The following is a 17,310-nucleotide window of genomic DNA, read 5'->3' as shown; positions in this document are numbered from 1 at the left end:
AGCACAGTGCTCAGCATAAAATTCAAAGACTTAATTCCATACCATTGTTACACTTTTTTATGTTGACTTGTATGATTTCTGTTATGTTGCCATTTGTGCTTGTGATGGATAAAGCATTGCTTAAAGTGGTTTTCATTTGAATCAAGGTAGAAGCCATGCTGTACTTCAGAATGTAATTGATGAAGAAATAAAACTTATTTTATTAAACTTGAAAAAAAAAGTGCTATGTTTGCAGAGACCATGATATGTTTACCTCTTAGTCATGAACAAATTCCTTTTTGAGAGAATATGGTAAGCAAGATTTCTCTCTTTATACCTCATACAATTCCATGTTTGATTTTAGGTGATGTTATTTGTGTATTGTGCTGGAAGGTCATAGTATTTAAATTCAGACTTGAGTGCAGATTCCACCTTGGCCCCACACCTAGATGTGTGCACAGAGGGAAGCCATTTGAGCAATTTGGCCTCTTTATGTGTGAATTATAGGCAAATAATCTGTCTCTTTGTAAATCCGTTTTGAATGAGGCAAGATATTACCTAAATAAGAGTATTTTGCATATAAGGATGATATTGTGAATTTTAAATGCCATGCTACATAAATTGTAAATCCCTGTACAAACAAGTATTAGGTGGTATTTTCTTCCAATTTTCATATTTCAATTGTAACTGACTACCTTCAAAGTCTGCCCACTAATACTCAAAAGAGCTAGTTGTTGTTGTTGTTCTATGCCATCAAGTTGCCTGTGACTCATAGCGACCCTATGTACAATAGCTCTGAAGCCTGTCCTGTCCTGAACCAGTCTCACTGACTCCTGTCCCCTTACCCCAGTTACTGTGTCATCCATCTCATCTGGGATCGATCTTTCTCCCCTGTGCTATCCCTCCATCCTTCCAATTATGATGTCCTTCTCCAAGGACAGGTCTCTCTTGGCCATGTGCCATGTGTATGTGAGACAGAACTTCAAAATCCTTGCCTCCATAGAGGAACTTGGTTTCATTCTCTCCAAGATAGACCTGTTTGTTTTCTTGGTGGTCCATGGTATATTCAATACTCTTCTTCAGCACCACAACTCAAAGACATCAATTCTTCTTCTGTCATCGTTAGTCATTGTACCACTCTCTGATGCATAGCAAGTAATTGCAAAGAATATGGACTGGATTCGGTGCACCTTAGTCCCAAGACTGACATAATTACTCTTTAGCACTTTGGACAGGTTCTTGACAGCAGACCTTCCCACTGCAATTCGTCTTTTGACTTCCTGACTGCTGGTGCCAAGAGTGTTGACTGTAGAGTCAAGCAAGGTGAAATTGTTAACATACTCAATCTCTTCTCCATCTGTGTGCTGCCAGTTGGCCCAGTGGTGAGAATCTTTGTCTTCTTGATGTTGAGCTTCAATCCATATTGAAGACTACAGATCTTAACTTTCTGCAGTAAGCACTTCAAGTCCTCCTCAGTTTTGGCAAGCAAAGTTGTATCATCTGCATATTGCAGGTTACTGGTGAATCTTCCTCCAATACTGGTGCTACATTCCTCCTCATAAAGCCCAGCCTCTCAAATGCTAGTAAGATATACTTATTTGGTAACAAATTAAATAGAAAATATTTATTTATGCTTCACAATCTTCTTCTCCCAGATGTTTTAGTAGCAAAGGAACCTTAAGTTAGCAAAATGTTCTTCATCTTGGCTAGTGAGAGCATAAGCTAGCCCTAACCCTGAAGAGAATTTATAAATATTGCTTCAAGTATACCTGGCTTTAGCACTTTTTAGTAACAATGACATAGCCATTTCCTCCCCCCACCCCAAGTTCATGAAATAAACCATTTGAAAGAAAACAAACCTGTGTGTATTTGTATGTATTTTGAAGCAGTAGATCACAAAACAATATGAAATATATATTTTGATGCTTGTATTTTTGAAGGTTGGTTTTTGGGAGGGTAATAAGTATGTTTAATGCACCAGGACTAGCTTAATTTAAAGAGTAAATAGAAGAAAGTCAGGAATTGAAGGAGTATGGGTGAACAGTTAAGTTGTTGCTATAAGACCTAAAGAGTTAAATGATGGTCAGTTTTTAATACTGAGTTTATTGATCAAAGGGTCTACAAAAGAATCCTGATCAAAAGGGAGAAAATGCAGAACAGAATTTAAAATTCTCATGAAATTTCTGCAACTTTATGAATCCCAGGAACTGCTGTTGCTCCAAGATTATTTTTAAACCTTAAGCCAAGTAATACATTCTGGAGTTTTCTTAAAACCATAGTAAAGAATGTCTGCCTATGAGTAGATCCTTTTAAGATTTATCCATCTGATAATACTTGGAGAGAGGGAGTAGGACATCATGCTTGGAAAGGTGGAGTGATGGCAAAAGAAAAGACCCTTTGCCCGATGGACTGACACAGTGACTGCAGCAGTGGGCTTGAATGTGTCAGAGATGGTGAGGATGGCACAGGATAGGACAGGTTCAAATCTGTTATTCACAGGATTGCTATGAGTCTTACTTGACTCAGTGGCACCAGATAACAACATCTATGTGGTAAGATGCTGTGCTGCCAGCCTGAAGGCATCAGTTCAATTCCACCAGCTACTCAGTTGGAGGAAGATGGGCAATCTTCTCTAGTCACTCTCTGCCCTCAAAGAACAGCGACATCGTGATGTGGGTAAGCACAATGGAGACACACCACTCTGGAGCCATTCAGAGAGTCAATCCAGCTCAACTTTATTGGGGGCTGCAATGTACTTATATACGAGCAAGTAAACAGGAAGACAGGATAGGGTGGGCTTGCAGACATGGAACATGCAGATTGGAACCTCAGCCTCATGCAGACCACTCCCAACTCAACAGATGTGGCAGCCATCTTCCCAGGTAGCAATCTTTCTCAAGCTGGTACAGCCAAACACAGGAGAGCTCTCTCTACCCTGTATTAAAGACTTTTGGGAGGCTTACACTTATCTGGAGCTTAGGCGGTCTGTCCTGGTGAGAGGCCTGCCCCAACATTCCCCAGCATCCTCCCATGTGATTTACTGCCCCTGAAAGCCACTGGAGGGTCAGCCATAAGTCATTTCCGACTCAACAGTACATAACGTAGCATATGGACCAAACTGGTAACAGCAACTCTGAAAAAATACCTGAGGAGACAATAAACTTAGGTTAATGAGAAAAACTCAGAAATGATGGGTGAAAACTATGTAAAACTAACTAAGTGTAATCTCTGTCACTAAATTGTACATGTACTAGAGATTGTTGAATTGGCGTGTTTTGCTGCAAATATTCTCAACAACAGAGAATGCTATGAATTACAGGGTCAGAAATCAGAGCTTTTTCAAAATCAGGAAGAGGTAAGTTCTTGCAGTATGTGAAAGAAAGAAGTTTTGATTTATCTTTTTTTTTGCAATTATTATTTTGGTGAAAGTTTACAGAAAGGATGGGCTTTCATTCATTCACTGATACACCATTTCCTCCCTCTTCTTTCAAACTCTGAGGATGATGTTCACACATGCAGTATGTTCCTCCCTTTACCTGCAGGGGGCCGGAGAAAATAGTCATATTTCAATAATCATTCTAAATGGTGAGAGTGCCTGCAGAGGTGCCTTCCCAATATCCCTGAGTGCAGGAGTGCCCCCTGGATAATCAGGGCCATCTGCTCTTCCTCTCTATCATGTCTGCTGCTGTCACTAGCCCTGTTGTTATTGGCCTCTCCTCATCTCAAGATTAGCCTCCGAACTCCAGGGTCCAAATGTCTAGCCCTTTCCCTCCTCCTGTTCCTCCACTTTGAAATTTCTTCTACTGTAAAAATTCTGATTCTTTATTTTGTACAGTTGAGTCAGAACTGACTCACAGCTGACCCTCCAGTGAGTTTTTAGAGGTAGTATATTGCACAGAAAGAGATTGCCCATCTTATCCCCACAGAGCAGCTGGTGGTTTTAAATCATGTTCCTTTGGGTTGGCATTGTTGTTGTTAATTGCCTTCAAGTCGAGCCCAACTCATAGCAACCCCATGAACAAAAGACCTGAAGCCCCTCTAAAACCATTGACATTTATCCAAGTTCATAGAGTTTCGGGAGGCATGTTATTTAGGAAGTGGATGCCACTGCTGCTTCCAAACCTGTCATAGTATGTTATTGTTATATGCCACTGAGTCACCTGTGATGTTTAGCGACCCTATGTACAGAAGCTCTGAACCCTTCCTCGTCCTGAGCCAGTCTCACTAACTCTGACACACCAACCCCCATTACCCCAGTTACTGTATCAATTCATCTCCTCCAGGGTCTTCCTCTCCTTTGCTGTCCATCCACCCTTCTGAGTATAATGTCCTTCTCCAAGGACCTGTCTCTTCTGGTCACATGCCCAAAGTGAGGCAGAGCTTCAAAATCCTAGCCTCCAAGGAGAGAATTGGTTTCACCCTCTCCATGACAGACCTATTTGTTTTCTTGTTAGTACATGGTATGGTCAAGACTCTTCCCAGAACCACAAGTCAAAAGCATTGAGTCTTCTTCTGTCATCCTTAGTTTGTCCAACTTTCTGAAGCTTAACATGTAATTGAGAAGACCATGGCCTGAATTAGGTGCACCTTAGTCTCTAGACTGACATTGTTGCTTTTCAGTACTCTGTAAGGTCCCTGACAGCAGATTTTCCCAGTGCAATTCATCTTTTGATTTCCTGACTGCTAGTGTTAAGAGTGTTAATTGTGGAGCCCAGCAGGCTGTAACTGTTAACGTCAATCTCTTCTCCATGTATCATGGTGCTGCCACTTGGCCAAGTGGTGAGAATCTTTGTCTTCTTGATGTTGAACTTCAATCCTTATTGAAGACTACAGTCCTTGACCTTCTGTAGTAAATGCTTCAGGTTTTCTTCAGTTTGAGCAAGCAAGATTGTGTCATCTGCATATCGTAGGTTGTTAATGAATCTTCCTCCAATCTTGATGCCACACTCCTCCTCATCAAGCCCTGCTTCTCTAATGACTGTTCTGAATACAGTTTGAAAAGGTATGGGGACAGGATGCATCCTAGATGTGCTCCTTTCCTGATTTTATACCATGCAGTGTTTCCTTGCTTTGTTCTGAGGACTGCTTCTTGGTCCAAGTATAATCACAATCAAGTGTTCTGAGATTCACATTTTCCTCAAGGTTAGCCACAATTTGATGTGATCCACACAGTCAAATGCCTTTTCATAGTCAATGAAACACAGACATTCTTCTGGTACTCTGCTTTTTGCCAAGATCCATCTGACATTGGCAGTAATGTCCATAGTGCCACGACCTCTTTTAAACCCAGCTTGTATTTTTTGGTAGTTCTCTGTCAATGTACTGTTCAAGTCTTTTCTGGAAAATCTTCATTGCAATTCTTTATACTGAGCCATCAGCTCACTTCTGTTTCTAGAGTAGATGTTTAGTCTCCATAACTGACCTATCTTTTTATTTCCATTTTGGCCAGCTTTTACCAACTAAATATCAAGTACTTTATTGTGCTCTAGGGAGAAGATAAAAGCTCTAAAGGGTGATTATAATATAATCTAGATTAAGGTAAATCTTGTAGATAAACCCCTTTTGCATGTGATAATAACATCTTTAGAATATGAAGGTGTAGAGGATGAGTCAAGGAATGTCATGGATATAATTGTATTCTCCAAAAATACATGTAAATATAAAAAATAACATCGAAGTTAGGTAATGATCCTTTATGATATGATAAACCACCTATTTGTAAGGGTGGAATGCAATACACCCTAATGTAATGAGAGTTAATCTTAAAGTGTAGCCTGTAATGCCTTTCATCTCACTAAATAAAAAAGGTAAAATATAAAGTGAGCTGGAAAACGTGGGGTGGGAGGGGGTACTTAGTACCATCATGAAGTGATCACCAGCAGTAGAGTACATCTTTTTGGATCTAAGTCCTTTTATGTCAAAACTCCTTGACACCAGCAAAGACCAACACACATGGAGATCTCTAGGGAGTGGCTGTGTACAGATATTGAAGGGAACAAGGAATTTCCTTCATAACTGACAGGGAGAACTTTCCTCTAGCACTGGCATGTGAACTTCTAACTTCTAAACTGAGGAATTGGTTCAAGCTGCACGAGATGACCAAATAGGAACTAGGAGGAAGTGTCTGAGCATGCACTTTTGCCTCAGCAGCCTGATGGGGAACCAGAAGTTGGGATGAACCAGCAAAGAGAGATAAAGGGAGATAGCAGACACATGTTGAGGTGCAGATAATAGTCAACGACTAGACCTTTTGCAGTAACTCTTCCTCTTTGCTTAGTTTTTCACTCAGGCTTTGTTGTAATTTTCCCCTTGACCAGAATTATTTAGGCTCTCATAGCCTTTACCTTTATTCTTGCATTGGCTATTAGATCTAGTTTGAAAGCATGAATCTTACTGATAGTCATGTTGCTTCATGGATATCCATGCCTTATATTGTAAATATTGGACAAATTTTCAGTACAGTGATGATAATTTCCCTAATTATAAACAGAAGAGGAGCTCGATCTAATGATTAAGGGAGTGAGTTTGACTCTCTCAAACAAACTGGTTCAGGAGCACCAGGAGCTTTATTATTTATTTCTCCTTTTACTTACTTTTTAAAAATCTTTTCATTTCCTCTTTTTCTTTTTAATTTTTTAATTAATTGATTTTAATGAAAGTTTACAGAGACTTTGGATTTCCATTCATTCATTGTTATACTTTTCTCCCAGCCCATTAGCTTTTCTCTTTGAAAAGTAAAAGAAAAAATTCCTTCATAACAATGAAAAAATTTTTCTTTTTAATTTAAAAATTAGAAGATACTCAGTTCTTTATCCTCAGCTGAAAGACTCTTCTCTTTCTGAAGAAATGGGAAGAAGCCGTGGAGCTGTGGTGCACAGTGATTACATACATGGCTGATAGCAGAAGGCTTGCTTCTACTCACCATCAGTGCCACAGCATGCAGTAGCAGAAAATAGACTTCTTTTACTTTGTGACTTCTTTTTCATGAAGCTCTGATTCTAAAGTGTTGTGCTGCTAATCAAAAGGCTTCAACTCTAGCAGTTAAAATACACCAGCTGCTCTGAGGTAGAAAGATGGGAGGTCTCCTTCCTTTAGGATTTACAGCCTTGGAAACCTGAGGGAGGGTCGCCTTGAGTCAGAACTGATTTGACTGCTGTGAGTTTTTCAACTAATGAATCTTCACAATTCTTGCCCTATAGCTCTCAACATGTTACTCTCTTATCAGTTCTAGTTCATAACTTGTATAGATGGAGTAGAACTTCCCCTCACAGGGTTTCCTATGTTGAAGTCTTCATAGGAACAAATCACCAGATATTTTCTTCCTCAGAGCAGTTGCTGTTGTTGTATACCTTCAGACTGGACTTAGCTGACCCACTAATGAGTTTTCAGATGCACTTAATCGCACGGTGGCGGGAGGTAAGTGGAGGGGATTGCCTATCTTTCTCCCACAGGAAAACTGGTAGATTCGAACTGCGTGCCTTTGGAATTGCAACACAGCTTCTTAGCACCAGACTACCAGGGCTCCCGCCTTACGACAGTTGATGGCATCAAACCACCACCTTTCTAGTTATTAGCCAGTTATTTAACATTGTGTCACCAGGGCACCTAACCTATTGGAGACTTTTTAGAAAATGTTCCTAGATTAAGTAGATGCAATACATTAATGAGAAGGCAATCAAGCTTTGCTAATAAGAGGAAGCTAGGCTAATTGATGAGGTAATTATGAAGTCTGGTTACTTTTAAAGCAATGATTCATTCTTGCTATGAATCAAAACAAAAGAATGAAAATTATGATATTATATATCAGAATATATCACAAGAAAGTTTAGATCTTTTCATCAGAGGAGTATTTAGTCCAGATTTGACAGTCTTTTAAGGAAATGTTTATGGAGACTTTTTGGCCAAGAACAAAATGGAACTCAAGTCTCTTTTTTACCCTCTCTTCACACCAACCCAGAGAGAGAAAAGAAAAAAGACATTAATTAAAACTTAAATTTTAAACTAACACAAAGATAAATAAAAATTATTTGAATCAGATGTTGACTGATGACCTGTACTTTACATTATAAATACTAGAAAGATTCACAGCAAGTCGTGTATTTTCTTTTTACGGTGCAAGTCTCAATCTGACAAATATAGAGAAATTTAATCTTCTCTAATGTTCTTTCAAAAGAAATGAAAGCACAAAATTAAAAGAATTAACAACCCTTAAAGCAGAACTGTCCCAAACTCACTGTTTTAGTTTCATAGTCCTGCTTCAGCAGAAATACCACAAATGGCTGGTCTTAAAAAACAAAAATTTTTTTCCCTCACACTGCAGAAGGCTAGAAGTCCAAATTCATGGCACTGGCTGGCTATAAGGGGAACGCTCTCTTTCTATCAGCTATGGAAAGATCCTTGTCTCTAGCATTCTTCAGTTCCTTGGCAATCCTCAAGTGGCACCTATCTTTGAGTGAGACTTGGATTGCTATGTCTAATTTCTTTATAAATCAAAGTGAGCATATTTAGGACACAGCCTATATTGATATAACACATTAATTAAAAAAAAAACAACCAACTGTTTCCAAACAGGATTACATCACAGATATAGAGGTTAGGATTCTTATATATTGGGGACGGCTGGGGTGGAGGAGTTGGAAGGAAGTGGGACAACATTGAGGCCATTGCTGGATCTTGTGTGGTATCCAAGTTGTATACTTGGAATAACCAATGTGAAATTGTCCAAGTCTCCCCTTTGGCAGTGAACCTGGTTGTAGAAGGCATTTAAAATTGTTTATCTCTTACGCTGAACTCATTGATTTGTTTGTATTTCATGCCTGCCTTCCACAAGCCTATACAATTTCAATTGCACTACAGTCAGCGTGAAACAGTTTTTTTGTATAATTATATTTAAACTGAACAGTTCTCTGCAGTTATTTAAAAACATTCTCCACACAGCCCTTTAGCCTTTTGTGCCTTTCACTCTGCTCATGTCTTTAGAGAACTTCACTGCACAAGGCATCCTTGTCCAACGTCTATGGATTGCATCAAATCATGTGCTTTTACAGTCTGCTCATGGTAGCATGTAGTCAAGCTGTATCATTTCCTCTTGTAATTTTTCAGATCTTAGAGGCAATGGTGCTTTAAACCAACTACGCATGAAGTCTGTGTGTCAGCCAGTAAGTGCCCAGTTTCACTGGTAAATACCTGACTTTCAAGTCACATAGGTTGCACTTTACTGCATCCAAACCTTATTGTTTTTATTGTGTATTGCTTATTCCCTCTTAGAAATGAACTAGAACCAGTACTTTGGTAAATGTGTAATTCTTCACCTTGCCAACACTTGTAGTTATGATTTTTAAAATATAAAAATAAAATTGTAGTAGCTTTCTTTGTTAAAAACTTCATTTGCACGTGTGGTACATATATATATGAAACAAAACATTTCCACATTCTTTACATGTACTATTTAGTTTCAGAAATATATTTATCCTGGTTAGCTACCGTCATTATGTGTTTGCAGGATTTTCCATCACCCGTAACAGAAGCTCAAGGCTCACAAAATGACACTTTTTCCTCTTTCTTCTTTCCACCAGATAATCACTGATAAATTTGGTCTCTGTACACCTGCAGCAAGTGGGGAACATTTGTATAATTAGTTTATGAGATGACAGAAATATCTGATGTTTTTAAAATTTATTTTCTCTTATTTTCCATCTCATTTGATTCCAATGTTTAAGGGTTTTCATATTCATGAGAAAGATATTTTTATATATACTGTTATCTCCTGAACTTATTATCACTCATTGTATTCGATACCATTTCTATTCTCTTTATATATACATATGTAATAGGTATAAAACAATGTTAAATTACCCTGCCTTTTTTTTTTCCCCCTGCCTTGTTTTGTACAGTAAATAGTTCCTTAAAAGAATTCCTTAGCTTTTCTCACTGTAGCCTTTCAATCCCGATTTAGGTCTAAACTCTACCCTGCAGCCATTTTTATCACCATACATCTGTTTAAGCTAATGAAAGTTAACAGTTGCCTTTGTAGTAGACTTCCCATATGATTCCAGTATGTTCTGTTGCATGTGTTTGATATCTGGTCATTAAAGATGGGATTTTTTAGGGGACTTGTTTTTCATGTGTTATTAATTCCCTCCAGCAAATGAAGTGTGATAATAGTAGACACTCACTCTTAGTTGCATTGTGTCATCCTCACTCTTTTGTCCTTATTCTTAAGGTATTTCCTAAGTTTTTCCTCATGATTTTTTAATAAAATATAGCCTTGTTTTTTAGTGGTTAAGCATTAAAAGGAATTGTTGTGGTTGGTTTGTTTTTGTTTTGTTTTAAAGGAAGTAGCTTAGACTTGACTATAAGAGTCAGTCTTGTGCTGGGGGCCATGTTCCTCTCATGGCCATCCTATACAAAGGATTCAGTCCCATCCTTGTGTCACCCGAATGCCAAAGGTGGCAAAATACAAAAATATATTTTAAAAAAATGCCTGCATGATTTTCCTTTAAGTGTGTATTTTTAAATCTTCTGCAAAATAATCTCTTAGTGTGAAGGAATAATAAAATTTTAAGAAAATCATAGATACTCATGAAAATGGTCCATGTAAAAGTTTCACTCTTAAAATGTAAAATTTTTTTTTATTATTTTTGTGCACATGTACCGTCAAATCAGATCTGACTGGTACAGGAGGAGATTGTCTCTCCTTCCCTGGCAGAGCATCTGGTGGATTCGAACCGTGCACCTCTGGGATTGTAGTTGCAGCTTCTTGCCACTAGGCCACCAGAGCTCCCCTAAAATGTAAAATTTTCTATTTTAATTACTAAAGTTTTGCTGTTGCTTATAAAATCTTTTTTCTCAACTGTTATTAAAAAGGAAATGTTTTTAAATTTTACTAATTTTAACGAACATTTACAGACATTTTGGATCTCCATTCATTCATTGTTGCACTTTTTTCTCTACCCACCCTCCCAGATAAACTTCTTTGTTGGTATACAACCCCCCCAGCCCCTCCTCAATGCACTCCACTATGCAACCGTAATTCTGGATTCCTGTGATAATCATAATACCCTACCATATATTGCTTTTAAACTGTTCTCTCCCTCATCTGTTTCAATGCAATATACATAATTCATCCAGTTTTTCTCAGTCTTACCCCAATCCTGATGTCAGTCCCATTCTACAACTGTGGCACCATGCAGCATTTGTCTTTTTGTGACTGAGATATTTACTCAGCATAATGTCCTCCAGGGTCACCCATTTTGAATATGAGTTCCTTGTTTTTCAGTGCAGGGTAGTATGCCATTGTGTGACTAGACCACAGCTTCTCTATCCATTCATTTGTTGATGAGCAGTTAGGTTGTTTCCAGCTCCTTGCTATTGTGAACAAAGCCACAATACACATGGGTGTGCATATATCTGCTTGGATGTCGGTTATTGTCTCTTTGGGGTATATTCCCAGTAGTGGAATTGCTGGGTCAAATGGTATCTCTATTTGCAATTTTTGAGAAAGCACCATACTGCCTTCTACAGTGTTTGCACCATTTTACACTCCCACCAACCTCTACAACCTCGCCAGCATTTGTTGCTTGCTGTTCTTTTAAATTTTGCTATTTCTGACTGAGGTGAGATGATATCTCATAGTTGTTTTGCAAAAAGGAAATTTAAAAAGTCCATTATTGGGAGGGGTTTTGTCTATTTCTGTTTCTCCATTACACAGAACAATGAGTAGAAATTAATAGTACAAATTTAGCTTAGTAAATAAATGAATAATTTATTGTGTTATTTACCAGATGCTTAATAGACATGCTTAAGCAAAGGAGACATTACAAATGAGACGCCATATCATTGTTTGTGACACTTAAATACACTAATATTAGATTCTTTAATCCTTAGTTTTATTAGCAAAACAGGTGTATTGTTGATATGTAGTTGGGATGGTTAATTTACTTTGAGTTCAAAAGTTAGAACAGATTAGACAAGAACTTTACATCTCTACATAGAACATTTAGTAACAAGACGGCTAAATTAAATTAATTCAAATGAACTATTGGTCCCAAATTTTTTTTTTTATTTAAAAATCTTTAAATATTTTTCCTAAATAAATTTCATATGTAAACACTAAAACACCCAAAAGCAACATAAATGGTCTTGAGCCTGCGTCACGTTCATTTGAATGTTCTGGAACACAGCGAACAAGAAATCGGCCAGGGGGCGGAGCACGAGCAGTAAGATGGCGACGCCTGAGAAGAAGCTGTTTCCTCAGAGGCAGGGCCACCGGCAGTACCGGTCCGCCCTGAAGAAGGAGAAAAGGAGGAAACGCCGGCAGGAGCTCGCTCGGTTGAGGGACTCAGAACTCCCACAGGAGGAGGAGGAAGCCATTATCGACGAATACCAACTAGAAGAGGAGAAGCTGTTGGAGACAGAGAGGAAGAAGCTGCATGAGGAGTGGTTGCAGAGGGACCGAAAGGCACAAGAAGAATTCCGACTTAAGAAAGAAAAGGAGGAGGCAGCCAGAAAACGGCAGGAAGAGCTAGAGAGGAGGTTAAAGGAAGAATGGGAAGAACAGCAGAGGAAAGAAAAAGAGCGGAAACTGCAGGAGGAGAAAGAGGAAGCTGTGCAGAAGACGTTGAGCCGAACTGGAAACGAGTTGGGAAACGGCTCATGGCAAAACCCAGAGCCACCCTTGGACTTAAGAATAATGGAGAGAGACCCCACGTATTGTCCATTCTACAGTAAAACCGGAGCGTGCCGATTTGGAGACAGGTGTTCACGGAGGCATAATTTCCCGACCTCGAGCCCCACTCTTCTTATAAAGAGCATGTTCAGCACGTTTGGAATGGAGCAGTGCCGAATGGGGGACTACGACCCTGATGCTGGCCTGGAGTACAGCGAGGAGGAGACCTACCAGCAGTTCCTGGACTTCTATGACGACGTGCTCCCCGAATTCCAGAAAGTGGGTCGAGTGGTGCAGTTCAAGGTCAGCTGCAACGCTGACCCTCATCTTCGGGGCAACGTGTACGTCCAGTATGAGTCCGAAAAAGACAGCCGCGCAGCCCTGGCCCTGTTCAATGGGCGCTGGTACGCGGGCCGGCAGCTTCGGTGTGAGTTCTGCCCCGTGACCCGCTGGCACGTGGCGATTTGTGGTCGTTTTGAAAGCCAGCAGTGCTCGAGAGGAGCACACTGCAACTTTCTTCACGTGTTCAGAAACCCCAAGAATGAGTTTTGGGAAGCTGACAGAGACCTGCATCTGCCGTCAGATCGGCCTGGCTCATTTCTGGACAGGAGAGAGAGAACGAGCCACCATGGTGATTACTATGGCAGGCCGAGGAGACGAAGGCCTAGTTCAGACCACTCCCGCAGAAGAAATGGGGGATCTGAGAGGAGGAGAAGCCGTTACCGCCCAGAAAGGCGGCCTCACAAGGATGTGGCCGGCAGTCGGGAAAGGCAGAGCTCCAGAAGCAGAGGAAGAAAAAGGGACCGTAGTCCGGGCCCCCGGAGCAGAAGACCCCGAGGCCGGCGCAGCCACAGCCCCCGGAGCCCTGGGAGGCGGCGAGGCCAAAGCCGCGGACGCAGATCCAGATCCTCCAGGTCCAGGAGCCTTGGCATGAGGAGGTCGGACAGTCCAGACTGAAGTAGCTAGTCCCAAAGCCAAATAAAGTTGTTTTCTTTCAGAGCGAATGTATACCGGTTTGTTGTGGCCGTTACATAAATTGGTTGGAAGGAGGTGAGTGCAGGTGCATTAGCAAGTCCGGCAGAACTTTGTGTATGTACACGGGAATCCTATTTTTAAAATGTGGAGGGGTTTTTTTTTCGTTCTGATAATAAAAAATTGTGTTTAGTATAGAAAACAAAAACATAAAATGTACCTGTAATCCGAACCGTTAGAGATAGCCAGGTAACTTTGGAACATTTTTCAGTCTTTTTTTATTATTACCTTTTGGGATTGCTTGTGTATTTTACACAAAGTTATGATTGCCATTGAATATGCTAACTTTCTTCTGAAACATTGTTCTAATTCAGGCAGTCCTTATTCTTATGTCATTTTTACTGAGGGCTTGTAATCAATTTAACCATATTCCTGGTGTTGAATTTTAAAATTAATTTTAGACTCTTAAAGAAGTCTCTGCTGAAAAGAAAAGATAAAAAAAAATTAAGAATTATGCCATTTGGAAATGTACATTTGGGTGTTATTAATTGCATTCACTGTTCTGTGCTATACATTTTTCAAATGTTTTACATTACCCCAAACAGAGCTTAGTGTAAATCCCTTAAACACTAACATCAATTCCTTCACCCCTGTGGCCCCTAGTAACCACTAGTAAACTTTTGTGTCCATGTATTTGTCCAGTTAGAAATTTCATCTAAGTGGGATCTTAAAAATCCTGGTTTCACTATGTCGTTTATTTTACTCAATATAATGTCAGAGTTCTTCCTGTGGCTTATCCGAGTTCCACCGCTTCTCTTTCTGGCTGAATAGTATTTCTGCATATGTATACACCACTGTGCATACATATTCATTAGTTAAAAGACACTTGGGTTTTCCCCTACCTTTCCTGGCAGTGACCATTGGTGTACACATACTTGTTTGAATCTCTGGATCCTAGTTATGTACTTAAGTGTTAAATTGCAGAGTCACATGGTAATTCTGTGTTTATCCCTCAGCATCTTCTCAGTGCATATTAACCATTTTGTGTGTGTACTAAGGAGAAAAGCCTATTAAGACTTTTTGCTCATTTTTAAAATTGGGTTTATCTTTATGTTGTTGAATTGTAGGTGTTCTTGATACTATATGAATATTAACATTATCAGATATTTGATTCCCAAATATTTTCTCCCAGTCTGTAGTTGCCTCTTTTTTGGAAGAAATCCTTGGATGTACAAATTTTTCATTTTAATGAAGTGTAATTTATCTATGGGTTTTCTTTTGTTAGTTTTGCATTAGGTGTCATAATCTAAGAATCCTTTGTCAAAAGAGGTGCTCAAGGTCTTAGTCCTGTTTTTTCTTCTAAGAGTTTTATAAATTCTTATGTTTAAGCCATTGACTTACCTTTTAGTTAATACATGGTAAGCGGTTTTTTTAAGTAAAATTTTTATTTTATATTGGTTTATAATGAGGCTTTTTGATGTAGTATCCAGAACCTTTGCCATTGCATTTTTTCAAATTAGTTATTTTTTCAAGTGTGTTGATTAGAAAATAGAGTAATTTAACTGTAATAAATAAAGAATAGAGAATTTTACTGTAATAGCTATGTGGTCACTTGAGTTTTATGTTTGGTTAGGGACCACCCAGTTAGCTCTGACTTAGAGCAACCCAGTATGCAATAGATCTGATCCCTCCTGCATCATCTTCACAGTCTCTCCTGTGCTTATGCCAGTTGTTGCACACACCCTGTCATTTCATCGCATTAAGGAGCCTTCTCTCTTGACCTACTATACCAAGCATCATATTGCTCTCCAGGGTTAGGCACCTTTTGATAAAATACTCAAAATACGTAATATGAGGTCTCACCATCTTTGCTTCTGAGGAGCATTCTGGCTTCTCCTCTGCCAAGCCAGATGTGTTTGCACCACAATTCAAAGATAACAGTTCTTCATTTTCCTTTACTGGCTCTGACTCAATCCAGGCACACCTTAGTTTCTAAAGTGACATCCTTGCTCTTTAGTACTTTAGTGAGGTCCTTGACAACAGATTTGCCCATTGTTCTTGATTGCTGCTTTCATGTATATTGTTTGTGGGTCCAAATAGAATGAAATCCTTGACAACTTAAATCTTTGTCAGTTATCATTATGTTTATTGGTTTTGGCTTGAGAATTTTTATTTTCTTTATGTTAAGTTATAATTCATACTCTGCTTCACCATTAAGTGCTACCATTGGGGTATTGAGAGTGCATATGTTTAAATTGGGACAGGCTCAGTTTAGCAGTAGGCCTTTTCCATACCTGGCTGATTCATTCAGAAGCTTTGTTTACCTTACTCTTTAAAAAGTGTTCCTGCCTTCATGCTCTGTATAATAGGGAGGGGAATTTGGTATTTGGACACAATCTCAAATCTTTTACACAATCTTTTCATTGCCTTGGTTAAGTACTTTTCATCAGTTCACCTTTATTTCCTTGGTTGTAAATGGAAATTGTTTTGTAGGAGGGTTCTGAAGGTTAACTGAATTGGTTATAGTACAGTCACACCTCTTTTCTTGCACCTTGCTTCATTGCACTCTGTAGATACTGTTGTTTTTATAAACTAAATTTTAGGGTAACCTGGGCTTGTCAATTGGCACCATTTTTCCAACTCCATGTGCTCACATATCTGTCACATTTTGGTAGTTCTCACAATATTTCAAAATTTTCTTAATGCTATTGCACATTGAGTAGACTACCAAAACCCACTGCCATCAAGTTGATTCTCGACTAATAGCACCTCTGTCGGGCAGAGTAGAACTGTTTCTTAACAGTCCCAAGGCTGGAAATCTTAACAGAAGCTGATAGACTCTCAAATCACCAACCTTTTGGTTAGCAGCTCATTATTTAACCCAAGACTGATTTAAATCCACCTGCTGCTCCATGGGAGAAAGATGAGCAATGGGCATTCTCCCCCCAGGTGATGGATGACCTCTAAAAATCTGCTTGAGGGTCAGGTATGAGTTGATTTTGACTCACTTGTTCATAACAACAATGTGGTATAAATACAACTTTTGTATGCACTGGGAAGCCAGTGCAACATTCCTTTTACTTGGTGGTCAGGAATCAAATCCCCAGTTTATCCTCGAGATGTGTACTTAGATTCGGAAGACATGCTTTTTGCCTTTCTTCATTTGTTTATATAGTGTTTATAACACACTGAACAGATTCCACCTTCTCCTCACTCTTCTCTTTGCTCTTTTTTTTTCTCTTCTCATCACATACCATTTATCTCCTACAGAAACCCTGGCTTTGAGTGTAGACAGTGGTTCCCAGATTTTTGTATCTCATGAGCCAGTAACTTTTTATGAAGAAAAACTTCATCAGTGTACCACATTAACGGTTTGATTTTGCTGGTATAAAATCTTCTTAACATTATTTCACAAAAGAAAGGATGTTTTAATAACAGTAAGTAGCAAATAGTTTTTTTGGGGGGGGGTTGGTCTTAACAGTGCTGTATCTCTTAATTAAAGATCGGAAACAATCCAAGAACAGATTTTTAGGAACCAGTTTTTCCTAATGCCTTGTCACGAAGAGAGAGAACTTCCTTCTTTGTGAGAACAGTGGGCTCCCTTTGGAGTGGCCCCTTAAAGCAGTGTGGAGATTGGTTTCAATAGCCCTGTTCATTCTTCACCAGGGCTGGGAAGGGGCATCACCTCCCCC

At 39.3% G+C, this 17,310-nt stretch overlaps 2 protein-coding genes across 2 annotated transcripts in view; both read left to right on the top strand.

Moving 5' to 3' along the window:
* The window catches only part of JAZF1 (JAZF zinc finger 1), a 499,696-nt gene that overhangs the window by 230,419 nt on the left and 251,967 nt on the right, over positions 1-17,310 (top strand). The window lies entirely within an intron of this gene.
* Positions 12,203-13,603, top strand: LOC102854474 (U2 small nuclear ribonucleoprotein auxiliary factor 35 kDa subunit-related protein 2-like). The gene has a single exon (XM_006896129.1). The coding sequence runs from the start codon at positions 12,203-12,205 to the stop codon at positions 13,601-13,603; it is 1,401 nt and encodes a 466-aa protein (XP_006896191.1).

The sequence above is a fragment of the Elephantulus edwardii genome, unplaced genomic scaffold (assembly GCF_000299155.1).
Source record: "Elephantulus edwardii isolate Elephantulus edwardi_28Jun2011 unplaced genomic scaffold, EleEdw1.0 scaffold00182, whole genome shotgun sequence".
Lineage (NCBI taxonomy): Eukaryota > Metazoa > Chordata > Mammalia > Macroscelidea > Macroscelididae > Elephantulus > Elephantulus edwardii.
Note: the sequence above shows the minus strand (reverse complement) of the source record. Positions and strands in the feature narration are given on the sequence as shown.

What these genes read in the sequence shown, in the direction of transcription:
- LOC102854474 (XM_006896129.1), top strand. Translation starts at nt 12,203, where the DNA reads ATGGCGACGCCTGAGAAGAAGCTGTTTCCTCAGAGGCAGGGCCACCGG.